This window comes from Amphiprion ocellaris, chromosome 13 (genome assembly GCF_022539595.1).
Source record: "Amphiprion ocellaris isolate individual 3 ecotype Okinawa chromosome 13, ASM2253959v1, whole genome shotgun sequence".
In the NCBI taxonomy this organism is placed as follows: domain Eukaryota; kingdom Metazoa; phylum Chordata; class Actinopteri; family Pomacentridae; genus Amphiprion; species Amphiprion ocellaris.
This window is the reverse complement of record NC_072778.1, coordinates 18,799,199-18,818,022: the sequence shown is the minus strand read 5'-3', so window position 1 is coordinate 18,818,022 and position 18,824 is coordinate 18,799,199. Positions and strand designations below refer to the sequence as shown.

Below are 18,824 nucleotides of genomic sequence, written 5' to 3'. Positions count from 1 at the left end.
TCTCTGGCACTGAACTGAAAACCACTTCAGAGTTTTGGCAGTACAATCTGGCAACCTGCACTTAAACAGAGTCTAATTTGTCTTAGAATTCCTTTTCACTTTTTCTCTTGTTTGTGTCATTTACTTTCTCCTAATTCCCAGGAGCAGACAAATTTGTTCATGTTTTTTCTAGTTGGTTTTAAGTAGTAAAGGGTGTTCCCGTTTACATCCCATGTATTTAGCACACTATCTACCTTACAAAGGTTTTAGACACTGAGAGTAGTGTGATGGTGCTTTCATAAGTAATGCCCTGAAGCATTTCTATTTTTAAATTAACTTCATGCAAAGGCTAGTAAACAAAACTTAACCCAAATCAAATCAATATTTGGTGGCAACTGTATCTGCAGGATAGTTGGCAGCTAGATAGTAACAGACATTCTGGAGACTTTTGCACAGTTCTTCTGTGGATTGGAGCTGTCTTGTCATCCTTCATCATGTAGTTCCAGCCCTGTCCACCAGATTCAAGGCTCAACAGACTATCTGTTGCAGGACTCTTTATTATTCTAGCCACTCAAGGTAGTTGTTTATGACTTTGGCTGTAAGTTTGGGGTCAATGTTATACTACAGAATGGATTTACTACTGATGATAATAAAATGCAAACACCTTATGTGCCATAAACTTGTTCACTATGCAAGTCTTGCATCCCATTGCATCCATTTCTTGTTAGAAAGTAGCACTTCAGACATCAGTGTCATTGTAATTTTTGATGTGTCACTGACTGTGAGCTGCATGTGCCACCAGAGCCAAATGCCCTGAGGGTTTATTAGCCAGAGCAGTCAGTAACCAGTGTACAGCATCACTGATACACAGTTTACAACACCAAGTATACAGTTTTTTTCTCCAGTGCAGCTCAAGAATAAACTGCATTTTTTTCCCAAATTAAAACTACCATCTAAAAATCCAAAGGTGGAGGTTTTAGGGACTAGCAGCAGAGCCCGGATTAAAACATTGTGACCTACTTGTCGGTTGCAGAGCTCATGTTGGTGTGTCACACGTGTGGGGATGGAAATAATTCAGTGAGGATACTAGATCACGGAACTGCTTTCTCTTTTGTTACCCCCACATGCAAATTGCAGACTTTAAATAAGCCAGCCTTTGAACAAAAGCTTGCCCAGATGGAAATGTTCAGAGCTCACTGAGCGCTGCGTGTGTGACTATGCAGACAGCTATTTCCTTTAAAGGTGGTATCATTAAATATTTAATCAGATTTACTAGACGGCACAGTGCTCATGGTCATACCAGCGAGTGTGCGAACCTTGTACAGTGAATGTGCGAACACTTGCTGCTGTGTGTGTCTGTGTGCAGACACATTCGAACATGCTTGAACAAGAGTGTGTGTGTTTGTTTGAGACACACCCTGTTTTGTAAACTATACATCCTTGTTGAGTTCTCCTGAGGCTGTGTACTTCACTGTCAGCTGCTTTGCTTTTACATCATAAACCACCAACTGTCAAGCCAGAGAGCTAAACACACACACACACACACACACACACACTCACTCACTCACTGTAGAGGACGAGCCACCAGTTATTTACAGTTGTTCTTTCCTCTTTCTCGCCATAGGGCAACTGGAGGACCTGAGGTTGCTATGGGAACCGGCCCCTGGCCCCAGCCCCCTACCGAAGCTGAGCAGCTCCAGGCCCTCATGGCTGCAGCTAACGGTGAGTCCTATACCTCGTCATCTTTTCTTTCCTCCTTCATATCAGCTCATCCTCTCTTTTCCAAACCTATTTATGTCTTTTCATGTGTAACCAGGGTGCGTGGGCAGTGGTGGTTTCTTTAGCTTCCAATTTGGTTGGAAGGCAACTGGCCAGACATGCTCATTGATGAAGCTCTGTTTGTCCACATTGATGTTTCCATGTAGTGTATTTGTGCTAATAAATATTCAGAGGTAACCTCAGATGATATTTACGTTGCTGTCCGTAGTTCATCTGTGTGTTGAATTTAATAACATGATGAAGATGCATGTTTGCACTGTACACACTGACCACATAATCAGTGTTTTATTATAAGCAGTGGGCTACAGAGCTACACAACCACTTGCATAACTTACAGGCTTCAGGTTCCTGCATAAGTAAAAACTCACATATTCCACAACATGTATCCTCCTCCTTCTCTGTTCCTGCTGTGACTGTTTAGCCAGCACTGAGGGACATGCACACACTGACTCATCCTCAGGCTGTTACTGTGGAAGACCTTGTAATCACATGGAAAAATACACACAAATTTGGCTTTGAAAGCAGGTTGAGCAAGACCAAGTTCAGTGACAGGCAAACTGCACCGAAATGATGGAGGCTTTATTGCCAAATAGACTCAAGTCACTGTTTCCAGTGTTATTTCAACACATTATTCTATCTCCTTCTCCCTCCATACACACAAACACCAGGCATTGTGTGGAATTTTTCCACTGGAGCAAACAGTGAGACAGAGAGAGAAAAATGTCCTGGGCATGGTGGTAACCTGCATTTCAGCAACAAGGTTAGAGAGAATGAACAGTTAGAGCCATCAGGAAGCAAAGAACAAACAGTGCATGTGATAAATACTGAAGGTCATGTCTGCTCTGTACTTAATGTCACTGTGTTGATAAGCACAATGCAGGAGCCATTGCTTAATCAGTTAAAGCACTGTGCTAAAGGAGGAAGTATTGAAAGATTTAGATTTCAGGAAGCCAGTGCAGTTAGCACGGCTGTTTTTCCTGTACGTTATGTGTGGATATACAGGTTGAGAGGAACTACAGGATGGGGGAGGGAGCAGTTGTGTCTCTGGCTCTGCAATGCAGGGGCTGTGGGAGACTTATGAGCTGAGCAGCTACGTCATGCTCACAGAGACACAGGGCATGCTTGATAGAAACGTAGACGAGTATGCTAGGGAGACCGTTTCATCACCTCTGTTAAAAAATAATTGTCTCCATACAATCCACCATTTTGTAACACCTGTTCTGTCTCTTTTGTTGATATGTCTTTCTACTCATGCCATCAGTTTGCAGTTCAGCTCCTGCAACTTCATGTTTTGCCTGATTATGTTTGAAATTAATCTGGTGTTGACACTGAATCTCCTTTTAATCGAGTTCCTATTCAGGCTTTAAAAATAATTCCTTTGATCTCATTTTTATGACCCATTTTCATTTCACTACTTCAGTGTAACACTGTCATTCCTTTCAAATACTTGTCTAACAAGTTTCATCCCTCTCTCCACTCCCTCTTCACCCCTTATCCCCCCACTCTGTCTCTCTTCCCCCCAGAAGTGAGCGAGGCTACGGCCACCCTCGGGCCTGGCACCATGGGCCTGAGCACCCGCTACAGCCCTCAGTTCACCCTGCAGCATGTACCTGACTATCGCCAGAACGTCTACATCCCTGGCAGCACGGCCACCCTCACCTCCAACCCCCAGCAGCAGCAGGCCACGGCCCAGCAGGCCACCCAGCAGGCGCTGCCCCCACCTCAGGCCTCGGCCCAGCCCGAGCCCCCAAAGGCCGCCCAGACCCCTGCTTCCAAGAAGAAGTCCACCAAGAAGGAGAAAAAGTAGACCTGGATGCAGTGAGGTGAAGGAATGACAAACCCGGCCTGATATGATGAGATATTCAACCCCCCGCACCCCCACCATTCGGTATCTTACTGCTCTGCTGTCACTTAGGGTAGCCACAGTCTAATTATTGGCAGCAGGTCACTTTTCACCACATGAACACTGTTGATGGTTCTTTGGAAGTGTCTTGAAGGCCTCAAAGAATCTGAATGTGCTGAAGGCTGTTAGTGTTTCTAACCTGTGCTGTGCTAAAGGTCTAGTATTGTTCATGTAATATTTGTCGGTAGATATTTTGGAAGGGTATGGGGGGTTTCTGTCTTTCTTTCCCCCTCTTTTCTTTTTTGGCAAAAAAATCTACTAAAATTGGACAAAGAGATTCAGTGTAAGGAACCTTGCTGGGCTGACAAGGCTATACGCAGTGATGTAGTCAGAGATGAAATGTTAATGTCTTTCATGTTGGATTTATTGTGTGCTTTCCCTGAGAAGGAAAGTCAGCTATTGTAAAGTACGCTAGTTGCCATCCATTAGATTCCTATATAGGGACAGCCTTGCGGGATCTTGAAGCATAAGTCCTGTGAGGGTAAGGCTGCTGTTTGACAGGTATTACAAACTCTTCTGCATGCTCATTAAGGTTCAAACCACATATACTAGTTTAGAGTTGCAAACTATGCATTGCAAAAGCAAAGAGGAGGACATCCTGAATCTATTATCCTCCCTCCAATCGCAGGTCAATATAATGCACATGTAGCATTTACTTGACACAAAATGAAAAATTACTTTTGTAATCATAGTTAAAAAAAAAAAAAGATTTTAATCTTGTGATATTTTTATGACCTGAGCATGCACCCAGAGGACGGGCTGGCAGAGGGTGGGGTGGTGGTGGCGCTGTGTCGTGGAGTCACGAGCCATGCTGTCAATGCAGGTGGTATAGCAGCAGGGATGGGCTTCTTGTAAAACACCTCCAGATGGGCACAAGCACGTCCTGCCGCCCTGCACCCCCTGCCCTCCCCTCCTCACACCCAGCTCGTGTCCTTCCCTCACTCACTACTCCACGTTGAGAGCCAAACAAAGAGAAATGCACTGTTTGTATTCTGAAGATGAGATGATATAGGGGTAGTAATCACTTCAGTCTTTAGGGGAACATGTAGACGTGGTAAACTTAAGTGCTTAGGAGTTTCTAGACACTTTGTAGGCCTCTAGGGCCTCGATGGAGTAATTCCCTTCACTATCCTGAAGTGTTGAAGAAACTTCTTGATGTGACACAGTAATATGTTGTTTTTTTTTCTTCTTTGGGAGATAATGATTCGATAGCATAGAGGAACCGTTTGTATCAGATATGAAGTCTTTACTTTGCCGTCCATCTTTCTGTCAGGCCCCCTGGCCAGATACAACTGCATGATAAAAAAGGCAGCTTGCAGGCTGGGTCATAGGGAGTGGAAGGGGTGTGGTGAGAGGTGCACAGACTGAGGTGGCACCATTGTATCAACCAGGGGGTGGGAGACAACCTTGGCCCTACCCACTGAATGTACAGAGGAACCACTGTTGACCCGCCCACCCCCTGAATTTTCTCTAAATGCACTGACCCAGGTAGAGGTCAACAGAGCCAAGCACGGTCATCCCTGTAGGTGAGGAGATGCCACTCATTAGCCCTTCAAAATCTCTCTCCTCCATTGAAATCAATGGGAAACCTCAGCCTCTCCACCCCTCACCTCCCCTCTCCACTCCCTAGTCCTGTGAGGCTCTTCCCCACTGTAAATAAACACCAGTCCTGTCGATGGTATGAGCCAGGTGTTTGTATAGTAGGGACCACGTCCAACATTTTCAAAACTTAAGTCCCTCTCCACAAGGCGTGGCTTACTACTGGAATGTGTTGCATTTTGTTTTTCAAGAAAAATGAGAAAAATCACAGTTTTAAAAAAATAAACCAATAATGAATTTAAAAAAAATTGAGATGTTCTTCAACAGTTTGTGTTGCAATGTAGTAACTAAGCACCATGGAAGCCAACTAACTCTTCAGTGTAAATAAATGAACTAAAAATAACTTTAGATAAGTAAACAAAGTGACACACGTAGACTAGTTAACTTGTGGTATGTGTTGCGCATATTTTTGTGTTTATTTTCTCTCTACTATCTTTTATCACCCTGTAAAGAAACAACAAAAAAATATGGAAATGTTTCTATCCTTCTGTAACCTCTTAATGTTCTTTTGCGGTGATTTTATCTTGTGCATTTGTGAAAGAATGCCTCTCATTCTCTTTCTGTCCATATGAACAAATGATTATAAATATTATATATGTGTAAGTCCGTCCGCTGCTGAATTAATACTACTCTATCCTGCTGTATTATCTTTCTTATCAAATGCTTAGGCCCCCACGCTATATCCCCTGTGTTACTCTCTTATTTTTATGCTAATATTTATATTGCTGTTTTATTTTCTCTTGAACACTGACATTTCAAATAAAAAGATTCTGAAATGATTTAAAAAGTACTTACATGTGTGGTTTGTTTCTATGCTAATTTGTGCAATTTACACGCAGGCTGCAGCTTCAGCGATTTAACGTTGAGCATCATTAATCCTATTAACTCACGAAACTCACCTGTAAAAAGCAACAACAGCTGTGAGAATGTTTGTATGTGATACAGGAAGATTTGTTCTTTAACTTGTCCATTTCAGATGTTTGTCCTGGTGCCTGTGAGAGGGATAAACAAGAGAGGAAAATACAAAACATGAGGCTAAAAAAACTGTTTTCCCAAAGATGTGTCAGTTAAAAACTAATAGCTTCACGTGATAAATGTAAATGATGAATCATTGCTTTCCTTTTTTTCTGTTCATAAAATATCAGTCAGAAAAAGCCTTTGATATCAGCTTTATGTGCATAATCATTCATTTTGACAATGAAAACCTAACAGAACAGATAATACAGAGAAGACTCTTCCACTTTCCAACGTTTTACTTGGATAGTTAAAAAAAGAAAATATAGCAAAGAGAATAATGGTAGCAAAGCATTGGGTAAAACATGTCTATAATCATCCAGCTCATTCTCAACTTATTATCTCCTTCTCTAGCTCATCATACCAGAGCCACATGTTCTTTATCTTTCCTCTCACAGATCCTGGGGCCACTATAGGGAACATGGCAGTCTGCTCAGGCTCTTTGTGCCTTTCACAGGGTCTTACACAATAACATACATCCCTATAAATAGCCCATGGGACGTCACGCAGCAAAACAAAAGGAATTGGCTTTAACTCACTGCTGCAGATGTTGGGGGATGGAAGGAGGGACCGAGGAGTAGGAGGGATGGAGATGATGTGAGTGTTGCTCAAGAATCAGGCTAATGCACGTTCTTAAGTTGAGCTTGCTGCCTAAAGAAGACATAAAACATTAGAGCACATACCTGAAAGAAAAATCTTTCAACATTTTTCCTTTAAACATTCCCTTTTTTAGATTAAATAATATTTAAATTTGACAACCTGGTTATTCACACTCCAGCATTCCAACATCACTCACTGCAGATGCCTGCACCCAAAATGGCTGACTCCTCTCACCCTTCTCTGGTTGTGTTATGTGGTTGTCACGGCAACTGTCAGCCCCAGTGCTGGATGAATTTCTCTGCTCTACACATCTTCATTACAGATCTATGCAGCAACCATTATTGGCTTTGCTCAGGGCCCCAACGGAGCCGAATGACCTGCAGCAAGATAAACATATTCAGCCATTAGTCAAACCTGCCAACGCAGACAGACATACGCAGGAAACATGGCAGAGCTGAGAGGAGAATATCCCACACACACAGACACTGGTGGATGAGTCAGAGGTAATAAAGCACTGTGGGTTTGTCCCAGTTTGATTCACTGGAGATCTACAATATGAGCTGCTCTAATTCTGGTTAACAATTGAGGGAAACTGACGTGTTACTCATATGGGGACACAGTGCATGAACTATTCAGGTTTAATATAGCTTTAGAGTTAGTTTGTCAGCTGATGTTTGTCACCCTGTTACTCACTGAGACTCCACACTGTCCCCATGTGTCAACCATTTCCATGAGGACACACCAAACAGAATGGGGAGATTGTTCTTTTATTGCCCCCTTTCATGCCCCCCACCCTATCTTGCTTAATTAAGCACATTCCTGCTGATTATACACACGCACACACACACACACACACAGAGAGATATACACAATAGAGCGACGCACACTGGCAAAAAGCTTCAAATCAGTGATGTATAGCAGGGTTGTCCAAAGAGGGGAAGCCTGAGCAGACTGGAACTTGACAATAGACGGTCTGTGTGCGGTAACAACATTAGTCGGACAGCCAGGACACAAGACAGGATAACAGGCATCGTCACATCCTGAATGTGACACATGTGCATGCAAGCAGGCATATGGCAGCACACAGACACACACACACTTTCTGCTCAAGCCAAAGAGTCACAGTAAGACACCAACTTCAACCAGCACAAGCCCACACATACAAAAGTGCCGTGAAACAAATTCCCCGAATAGCCTCGTAATCAAATTTACTCTAATTTGTCTTAATTCACGTCACAATCCTGGAACAGAAAGCAGAACTTCCTTCTCAGTGAGTCAGCTGCCAGGAACTTCCAGCAGGAGGAAAACAAGGATCTCATTTCAGGCCAAGGAGGATCTGATCAATATGAAGAAAGAGCAGGATGTGATGTAATAAGCTGCTAGTGGCGGGACAGGAAGTGAGTTTCCGCGCCCGTTTGACTAGTTTTTTTTACTCCTCAGCAGTGAAGTGAAAGGAAGGAGTGCCCCCCTCGTCCCCCTCTACTGGCTTCCTCTCTTCTTCCTTTCCTGCCCCCCTTCTTCCTCCCATCCTGCAGCTGTCTCTGTGGCGTGTTGGGTCACCACATGTTGGAGGACAGAGGTCTGCTCTGTGGAAATGCACTCTGGAAACACAGCCGGGATAAAGACCAGCTTAATCTGGACATTAGCAGGGAGTAACTCTGGGATGAAATGTATATATTAGCAGCACCAGTCAACTTAAGCTGGGCCTAAATCCAAATGACACACTTAACAAAGATTAGATGTGGAACTTTCAGAGATCCAGAAACACACAGCAGCAGGTTAATGTGATTTCTTCTCATGCAGAGCAGAGTAAAAGAGTCTCTGCTGCTTTTTGGATGGATGTTCCCCATAAAAAATTAACAGGGAGAGAAAGGAATGGAAATCTTTTTTTTCTGTTGGCTCACTGAGCAAGCTCTAAAAATATTTCCTAACAGTCCTGCACAACATATTTTAAAGAACATACACTGATCTAAGTATGAAAGCTCTCATTCCACACACTTGTGTATCCTTTACCATCATCTTTATGTTTCACTCAGTACACTATCTTCATCAAATGTCTTACATAATTTAAAAGGGCCTGTTTTTATTTATTATTTCAGCTAAGAGGAATGTGCCCATCAGGCAGAATTAACAGGGCGTTCAGTGGTCTTTGACTGAAAAGAAGAAGAGGAGGCCATTGAGAAGGCGCATCGGAGCACTGGAGCCTGAACGTTGCTAAGGCTAACACTATCCTGATTTAAAGAGACACAGTAATATGCTGGCTGCTGGCTCGACTAAATCACAGAGATGGAGCTGTAGCAATGTGGAAGAAGAACACAATGCTCCCTTTCAAAGCCGCAAACCCTTTTTCTCCTCATCAGAAAAGCCCCCTCTCTACTCTTTCTCTAGCTCTCTCTCTCCCTCTCTCGCCTCGTCTCCTTTGCCAAGAGCTCTTGCGCCTGTTTTCTCAGCTGGGAGGATGGAAATCAGACGAGGTGAGAGAGGGGACTGGGAGACAGGAATGAAGGAGGGATTGACACACTGAGATGAATTCAGGCTGATGGAAAGACCGGGGTTAATTGCTTCATTTTGATTTTACTCCAGAGAAAACGAACCGAGAGAGAACGAGGGCAGCATCAAGTGGTAATTTACAGGGTTACAGGTCAAAGGTTAAGTGCGTTAAAAAAAAAATAAAACTGGTAGCAGTGATAGGAGAGTCGACAGAAAACCCATAATGAAAAAATGTTATTCACCCGACAGGATAGAACAATGTGTGTTTTTAGGAGATCAAAAGCTTCCATCTGGTGCAATGTGGTTTCAGGGCATCATCTACCCCCACCCTGTTACCCGCACCCCCCCAGCACACACACACGCACACACGCACACACAAAATAAACCACATTCAACCCCAATCCTTCTTTACAAGCCATACACCCTATAAGCAGCCCCAGCCTCCCCATGCAGCTACCCCCCCCAGCACAGTGTAGAGTAACTAATCCATCGCCTCCACCACTGCCGTTGTCATGGTAACAAAAAATTCCAGATTTCAGTGATGAGAGAAAGACCAGAGCGAGCAGGAAGCAGAGAGGAAACCAGAAAATAAAATGTGCAGGGATGCAACAAAGAAGCTAATTCACTCCCCCTGCTTTCATACTTCACCAGTGTCTCCTTTAACGTGGCTGCTACAGAGACGTGTGTGTGTTGTGTTGTTTGTGTGGCCGTATGTTGGCGTCACTGCATATGAAGGATGTTGTGCTGCGCGTACTAGATTCTGAACATGCCAGGGCATTAGCCGAGGAAGTGTGTGTGTGTTTTTTCCAAAGGTTGGCCACGTTGCGAATGTGCAGCTCTTCAGACAAGCAGACACTGACACAGAGGCATGTCGACAACTCAGCGCCATGGCGACAGGTGTTGCCGAGGAAATGGTGCAGCTGCTGCATGGATATTTCAGGCTAATAAGCGTGCACCATCAAGCAACTCTCCACTTTCCCTCCGTCCCCCTCCCCTCTGCTCCGCAACCAACACACCCCTGCCTGATAGTGGAAGCTGGAATGCAAACTCTGAGGGGAGTCCATGTTGAACTGAGCTTATACTGTGCTATTACATAAAGTAGCTGTTTGATAGGAAGAGAGAGGAGTCGAGGAAGGTATTCAAAACAAGATATTGAAATGAAATACCTTCAAATACTTTAGCTGCTGACAGTAAAGTGAAAATCATGAGAAAAATCCAACTTTTAAACCTTTTATTCATCAAATCAACAAAAAAGGTACTTGTGTTGTTGCACAGTTTGACTGATGTTCTGATGTTTGCACAAATGGGGAGCTCAGCTTAGATTAACATAAAGAAAAGGCTCCACCCAGAGTTCAAAAATCTGCGTCTGCAGTTCAGTAGTTAACATGCAGTGGCCCAGTTGCTTAAACAAATCTAAAAAAAATGCTGTGGCAGTACTCCAGCTTCGTCCCATTGTCCAAACAGGCCATAGGTGTGAATGACTGTCTGTCTCTGTGCGACTGACTGGCGACAGGTTCAGGGTGTACTCCAACCTCTCACCCAATGTCAGCCAGGAGTAAAAGTCCTCCAACTTTAACTCCACATACAGCTGTTGGCAACACATGATTCCAGGAAGTCGCTGAGGCTGGTTATAGCAAACTTGACCTTTTTTTTTTTACATTTCTCCATGTGTAGGGACTAAACAGATGAGATACAGAGTCAAATTCCTTGTATGCGTTCACATATTTGGTCAGTCAAGCTGATTCTGATGCAATGAGCAGAGTTTTGGTCGTTTTAGTAAACTAGATGAGTCTTCCAGCTCCATATCTAATGTATGGACATAAGCACTGTTCCCTCTAAGCTGCGCGCGTGCGCAATTGCGCACTGCTGACACGGTCTCCGCGCACAGAAAATCTGCGCTGCGCACACAAAAAAAAATCCAACCTAAATTGTAAATAAAATAAACACGTAGCAATTCATTCTGTGCTATTTTTCAATGTGAGTCAGTGAGTGACCGGTGACTGGCTGCTGCAGCCAATGATGCGATTCACATACGTATTTACCATAGACTGTATATAATGGTGTTTACGCAGCTAATCAAGGTCAGACGTCCTTATGTGCGGCCACCGTTGTTCTCATAGATATGAATGAGTAGATAGGACACGCCCCTTTGAGCTACGTGCTACTGCGAGGCTAAGCTAGTGGGGGCAAAGTTTCAGTGCATTCCGTTGATGTAGACGGCGTGAAAACGGAAACAACAAGTATGCCGTCTCACTGTGCTGCATACAATTACACACTGCGTCGTACGATTGAGATAAGGAAACTTGGAATGACTTTTCACAGGTAAGAATAGTTTTTGGCTCTTTTTTCATTATGAAATCTTGTTGAGAGCTTCCAGTCTATGAGAGCTAACTACTTAGCCACTAGCAAAACACTAAGGCGAGCTAGCAGCTTGACAACCAAATACCAGACGATTAATAGTAGCTGTAGTATAGTTGTACAAGCAGTAGTAGTAATACTAAATGTACAAGCAGCAGTAGTAGTATAAACAGCTGTTAGAGTCGTAGAAGTAGTATCAATTCAATTCAATTTTATTTATATAGCGCCAATTACAGTCAAATTGTCTCAAGACGCTTTACAGAACCCATATGCCTGACCCCCAGAGCAAGCCAAAAGGCGACAGTGGCAAGGAAAACACCCTTTTAACAGGGAAAAAAAACCTCGAGCAGAACCCGGCTCTAATGTGGGGGGACCCATCTGCCTGCTGGCCGGGCGGGTTGAGAGGGACAGAAGAGGTAGAGAGGTAGAGATAGAGGGATAGAGGTAGAGGGGAAGAGGTAGCGATAGAGAGGTGGGGGGGGGAGACACAAGGACCATAAAACACACAGTATAATACATGCATGATAAGACAGATGATACATGCAAAGTACAACTAACATAGAAAATAATTATAGTTTACTGCTATGGTGTACAGCTCTGGCATTAAATATACTACATATATAGCTGGTGGTAAATTCAAAAATATGTAGATGAGCAAATCAAGTATAGTAAGGGCAATGCAGAGTAGATCAGTGGAAATGGGCAGCTGGAGGTGGGAGAACAACCACAGATCTGAAGCATCCAGCTCTGGGACCAGGGACACTCGGAGAAAGGACACAGAAAGAAACAGAGTGAGTGTAATGCAATAATGGTATATACAGTAAATACATAGGTAGTTAGAGAAGGGCTCAGTGCATCAAGAGAGGTTCCCCAGCAGCCTAGGCCTATAGCAGCATAACTAGGGGCAAAGTAAAGGGACGTCAAGAGGGGAAGTCAGTTGTGCAAATGAAAACACCAGCATACCCCGTCAGGGTCCCCCAGTCAGCCCTAACTATAAGCTTTGTCGAAAAGGAAGGTTTTAAGCCTGGTCTTAAAAATAGAGAGGGTGTCCGCCTCCCGAACCCAAACTGGGAGCTGGTTCCACAGGAGAGGCGCCTGATAACTGAAGGCTCTACCTCCCATTCTACTTTTAGAGATTCTAGGAACAACAAGTAAGCCTGCAGTCTGAGAGCGAAGAGTTCTGCTAGGGTAATATGGTACTATCAGGTCTTTAAGATATGATGGAGATTGGTTGTTAAGAGCTTTATATGTCAGAAGAAGGATTTTGAATTCTATTCTAGATTTAACAGGAAGCCAATGAAGAGAAACCAGTATAGGAGAACTATGATCTCTCTTGCTAACTACCGTCAGTACTCTGGCTGCAGCATTTTGGATCAGCTGTAGATGTTTTAGAGAGCTATTGGGACAACCTGATAATAAGGAATTACAGTAGTCAAGCCTAGAAGTAACAAATGCATGGACTAGTTTTTCTGCATCACTCTGAGACAGGATGTTCCTGATTTTCACAATATTTCTCAGGTGGAAAAAGGAAGTCCTACAGATTTGTTTTTTGTGTCAGTTAAAGGACATGTCCTGGTCAAAGATAACGCTGAGGTTCCTCACAGTAGTACTGGAGGCCAATGTAATGCCATCCAGAGTAACTACATGCTTTGAAAGCAATTTTCTAAGATGTTTGGGGCCAAATAGAATGACTTCAGTCTTGTCTGAATTTAGTAGTAAGAAATTATAGGTCATCCATGTCCTTAAGACAATCTTGCAGTCTAGCTAGCTGATTAGTTTCATTTGGCTTCATAGATAAATACAATTGAGTGTCGTCAGCATAACAATAGAAATTAATACAGTGCTTCCTAATAATATTGCCTAGGGGAAGCATGTATAATGTGAACAGTATTGGTCCTAAGACAGAACTCTGAGGAACTCCATGATTAACCCTAGTATGCTCAGAAGAGTCATTGTTGACATGCACAAACTGGTAGGATTTAAACCAGTCCAGTGCTGTCCCTTTAATGCCAATAGAATGTTCTAGTCGCTGTAATAAAAGTTTGTGGTCGATTGTATCGAATGCTGCACTAAGGTCCAATAAAATAAGTATAGAGACCAGTCCATTATCTGACGCTATGAGAAGGTCATTAGTAACTTTCACCAGAGCTGTTTCTGTGCTATGATGCACTCTGAAGCCTGACTGAAACTCTTCAAACAAGCTATTCCTTTGCAAATGTTCACATAATTGATTTGCAACTGTTCTTTCCAGAATTTTGGAGAGAAATGGGAGGTTGGAAATTGGTCTATAGTTGGCTAAAACATCTGGATCTAGAGTGGGCTTTTTAAGTAAACGTTTGATTACTGCAACCTTAAAAGCCTGTGGTACATAGCCTGTTACTAGAGAGAGATTAATCAGATCTAACATTGAGGAATTAATTAAAGGTAAAGCCTCCTTGAACAGTCTAGTTGGGATAGGATCTAAAAGACATGTCGATGGTTTGGATGTAGAAACTACTAAAATTAGTTCAGAGAGATGTATGGGAGTGAAAAATTCTAAATATCCATCTAAAGTAAAGTTCTAAAGTATCTGTACTCGATGATACATCTGTGACATTTGTAGGAAGGGCCAGATTAATTTTTTCTCTAATCGTAATAATTTTATTTGTAAAGAAGCTCATGAAGTTGTTACTGCTCAAAGCTAAAGGAATACAAGGTTGAACAGAGCTCTGACTCTTTGTCAGCCTGGCTACAGTGCCGAAGACAAACCTGGGGTTGTTCTTGTTTTCCTCTATTAAAGACGAATAACATGTTGTCCTGGCATTACGAAGAGCTTTTTTATAAATTACTAGACTATTTTTCCAAGCTACATAAACTTCTTCTAAATTAGTGGAGTACCACTTCCTTTCCAGCTTTTGGGACGCCTGCTTTAAAGTCCGCAGCTGGGAATTATACCAAGCAGCAGGTCCTCTCTGAGATATAACTTTCTTTTTTACAGGTGCAACACTATCAATTGTTGTACGCAGTGAGGCTGCAGCATTATTAACAATGTAATCCACTTCTGTGGGGGTAAAATTATAATATTTCCCTTCCATTATATCAGTAAGTGGTGCTGGACTAAATAGAGAGGGTATTAGTTCCTTAAATTTAGTCACCGAATTGTCAGACAGACATCTACTGTAATGATGTTTATTCTTAACTCCTATACAATCTATTGATGTAAATTGAAATGTTATCATAAAATGGTCAGAAAGAAGAGGGTTCTGGGGAAATACTGTTAACTGTTTGATTTCTATGCCATAAGTCAGAACGAGGTCAAGGGTATGATTAAAACTATGAGTTGGTTTATTTACATGTTGAGAAAACCCAATTGAGTCTAATATTGAATTAAAAGCAAAGTTACACACCGATGCTACACTCATTTTGGTGACCTCCGATTGGCATAACCGGGTGTCATTACCGCCGACATGAATAACAATCTTACTGTATTTACGATTATCTTTAGCCAGCAGTTTCAAATTTGCTTCTGTGTCGCCCGCTCTGGCCCCTGGGAGGCATTTTACTATGGTTGCTGGTGTCACTAGCTTCACGTTTCTGACTATGGAGCTGCCAGTGATCAGAGTTGGTTTCTCAGCGGGTGTGTCGTTGAGTGGGGAAAAACGATTAGAAACGTGAAGCGGTTTGTGGTGTGCCGGGACAGCAGGCTTGAGTTTAGGACTAAGTTTCCTACGAACTGTCACCCAGCTACCCTGACTTCCCGGCTGCTCGGGAGCTGCTAGGGGACGGCCAGCAGAAGCTACACTAGCAGCTATGCTATTGGGGTCCGCACCGGCTAAGGGGGCCTGGCTACCAGCTAGCGGGGTGTTTTCCATGGTGCGGAGGCACGCTTCCAATTCAGAGAGCCTCGCCTCCAAAGCTACAAAGAGACTGCATTTATTACAGGTATCGTTATCACTAAAGGAGGCAGAGGAGTAACTAAACATGTGACACACTGAGCAGGAAAGAGAAGGAGAGGAAGAGGGAGAAGCCATGCTAACTGCTAAGTGCTAGGCTAGCAGACAGAGATAACAGATTAACTTAGAATTAAGTACTGAGAAGGTGCTTGAAGAAAATGAGTGTATGTTACGATTAAAATATTACCGCTACACACAGATTTAATGAATATCAAATTAGATGGAGTGGATAAGGTACAACAGTCACAGAACACAACACAACGCTACAACAGGAAGTGATGCAATACGCTCACCGTAACGTCAGACGTCAGCAGGAAGAGTCGGCATTTGTAATAGTATTACAAGTTGTAGAAGCAGTGCCAGTATCAGCAGGAGTAGTTAGTGTACTACCACTACTACTAGTAGTAGTCACATTGCTATTACTACCATCAATACTACCAGTAGTAGTTGTAATGCCTAACTCATGTATATCCAGATTACCATCTATGTTCTTCCTCCAAACCCATTTTATGATTGGGATTACAGGCAATTCTTTAGGACTGCTCTCAAATAATTGAAATGTTACTAAACAAGGTTATAATTATCAAATTAAATAGCTCTGGTCTCCAGTATATTGGCGAATTCGGTTCTTTGTACTTAATTTATTAGCATGATTTCTTTTTAATATGTTGTGTACAGACTTATTTACTTCTCTGTCTACTTTTCTTACTCCATGTAGGTTTCCCAGAGACTATGGGTTTAGGAGGAATTGGAAGTTTGTCGGCTTAGACCTGGTGTCATTCCATCAGTGTTAAACTTCCCGGCTCATCTTGGAAGAGTACGTGCCAGAAAGACCACGACCAAGCAGCCTTGAGATCTTAGGCAGCATCTCCCTGAGGTGGGTGTCGACGGTGTTCACGGTCAGGTCTGTGGTAATCCTGTCAAAAAACATAACAGAAAAAAAATCTAGATTATAAATCAACATGTAACCAAAGCACTCTGTGTTTAACGCCATAGTATAGGATGTAGTTCAGAAAATGTCAAAGTATAGTATGCTTTACTCAAGAATAACATAGTATGGCCTGTAGTTCATAGTATAGCATGTTGGCAAGAAAAAAAAAACAAAACATAGATTATTATGTGGTTCAAAAAGCGCAAAATGATAGGATGTTGCCTAAAATTGTCATGTATGATATGTGGTTCAAAAAATGTCATAGTGCAGTATATTGTCAAAATAGTATGTAATTCAAGAAAACATCAGAGTATGTCATCTAAAAAATGCCATAGAATAATAATTTCATTGTACAAGTAAAAGTATAGTAACTTTTAAAACTGTTCGAATTCTTACATGTTGCTAAAAAAAAATAAAAAAAATAAAACAAAAAAAGTCACAGTAATATGTCAATTAAAAAAGCCTATAGTATAGCATGTTGCCCAACAAACATCATAGTATAGCATGTCACTCTAAAAACGTCACAGTAAAGCCTTTAGTCCACAGCTGTCAGTAGGTGAGGAGCAACACAAAAACAGTCCAAACGCTGGTTTCCAGAGGGTTAGACGAGAATTTATTTGAAAGAGTAAGTTTACAACAACACCACATGTGAGGGGGTTAAAAACAAATGGGTGTTAGTAAAATAGAAATAAATCAACAGAACTAAAAGTGAACTTCATGTTGACATTGATGGGCATTCCAACCAGGAACAAAGTAAAAGATAATCAATATGAAAAAAACTCTTCCTGTTCACCTCTTAAAACCCCAAAACACACCGCAGTAGCACCCTAAACTAAAACTACCAATGGGTTCCCTGTTTTCCTTTCTGAACAATTCAAAGGTCCCTCTCTATCTCCCCACACATCCACCAACCACTGGAACACATCTCCAAAGTTCTGCCGGGCCAGCTCAGCTTCCCCTCAGAAGAAGTACCACCACCTGCCAGATGAAGGAGCCTTTTGAGAGGCAGCTGGCATCGTGATTGGACTGTATTTTGGTCTGTTCCAATCCAGCTTCAGCTCCAGAGACGGCAGGCGGGACGAGTCAACGGAGGCCGGGTGGACAAAGGCATGCAGCTGAGTACAATCCAGAAAACAACAGAGGAGGAGTGCAGCGGCCCAGGGCCAGAAAAAACAGAGTATGTCTCTTAGAAAACATCATAGTATAGCCTTTGGTATGAAAAAACACCATCATATACATCGTATATTGTACAAATAACAAGTCAAAGCAAAGAGACATACATTGTAGAATTGTAGTAATTGTGGGCTGACTGATTTACTGATTATCAGTATTTTATTTTTTACTGATTTACGGTAATAAATAAATTTAAAAATGGCGCTACTTTGGCTCTGAACCTTTACCTACCTGTGGTCGCTCTGTCTTCTGGAGTGATTTGATTGGTTTTACGTCACGAATAAAACTCCTTTAACTTAACATCTGTAAACAAAACAAAAACGTATCAACAAAGTTTTCTGTTAGAGTTTGTGTTCTTCTAAGTTTAACTCCAAGATTTTAAATACTTTCATTTACTACAAATGATTATACTCCAAATGTCTCAGTAATAATCATTATCAGCCTTAAAAACCCACAAAACACCCCTCTATACTCGACCACACTTAGTACAGTCCGGTTCCCCCTTCTATAAATCTGCTTGGAATCTTCCACTTCCTGTTTGTCAAAGTGGCCTTCTACCTGGACAGGTTTTGTTGGAGCTCATGCAGCAAACATTTTGGGTAACTGCACTTTAATATGGATGGATGACACTGAATTAGAGTCTGTTTTAATGAGACTGAGTTAAGATGTGTAGCTCTGTCGTTGAATAGGAAATTATTTCTCTGAATTCACTGAGAAAAGTCTGAACTGTTTGCTAGGTTAGCGTCCCACATGTTCTTTGGCTCAGCTAAAGCTAACTCTCTCCAACTTCTGGATCTCTTGAGTTGCTTGTTGTTAAAATATCTAGACAGAGGTGCTGAAGCTCAAAGTCTGAGATGTTTGTTCAAAATAAGCTCATTCTCAAGTCTTATCTGAACTGTCCTCTTTTGTTTGAACTTTCCCTAAACTTAGGAGTTAATGACAGAGCAGCACACCCAGACTCAGTCTCATTTATGTAGAGCTTAAACTTCAGTGTCATTCATTAATATTAAAGTGCAGTTTTTCAAATGTTTGTTGCACATGCTCCCGACCAAAGCAGTCCAGGTGG

General features: G+C 42.3%; 1 protein-coding gene and 1 long non-coding RNA gene across 51 annotated transcripts in view; both read left to right on the top strand.

The window, feature by feature from the left end:
- Nucleotides 1–6,050, top strand: part of LOC111576782 (protocadherin gamma-C5-like) — a 353,923-nt gene extending 347,873 nt beyond the window's left edge. For 48 of the 50 annotated variants that reach the window (XM_055016506.1, XM_055016519.1, XM_055016508.1 and 45 more), the window contains 2 exons: nucleotides 1,604–1,701; nucleotides 3,282–6,050. In XM_055016506.1, coding sequence (XP_054872481.1) covers nucleotides 1,604–1,701; nucleotides 3,282–3,565 — 382 coding nt within the window. In that variant the 3' untranslated portion in view covers nucleotides 3,566–6,050. The remainder of the gene's footprint in view (nucleotides 1–1,603; nucleotides 1,702–3,281) is intronic. The other 2 variants (XM_055016487.1, XM_023282657.3) reach the window with 1 other exon arrangement.
- A 10,344-nt stretch (nucleotides 6,051–16,394) lies between these two features.
- On the top strand, nucleotides 16,395–17,960 carry LOC129350304 (uncharacterized). The gene is made up of 2 exons (XR_008603661.1): nucleotides 16,395–16,531; nucleotides 17,466–17,960. It is a non-coding gene; the product is annotated as an uncharacterized LOC129350304 (long non-coding RNA).
- Nucleotides 17,961–18,824: the final 864 nt, after the last annotated feature.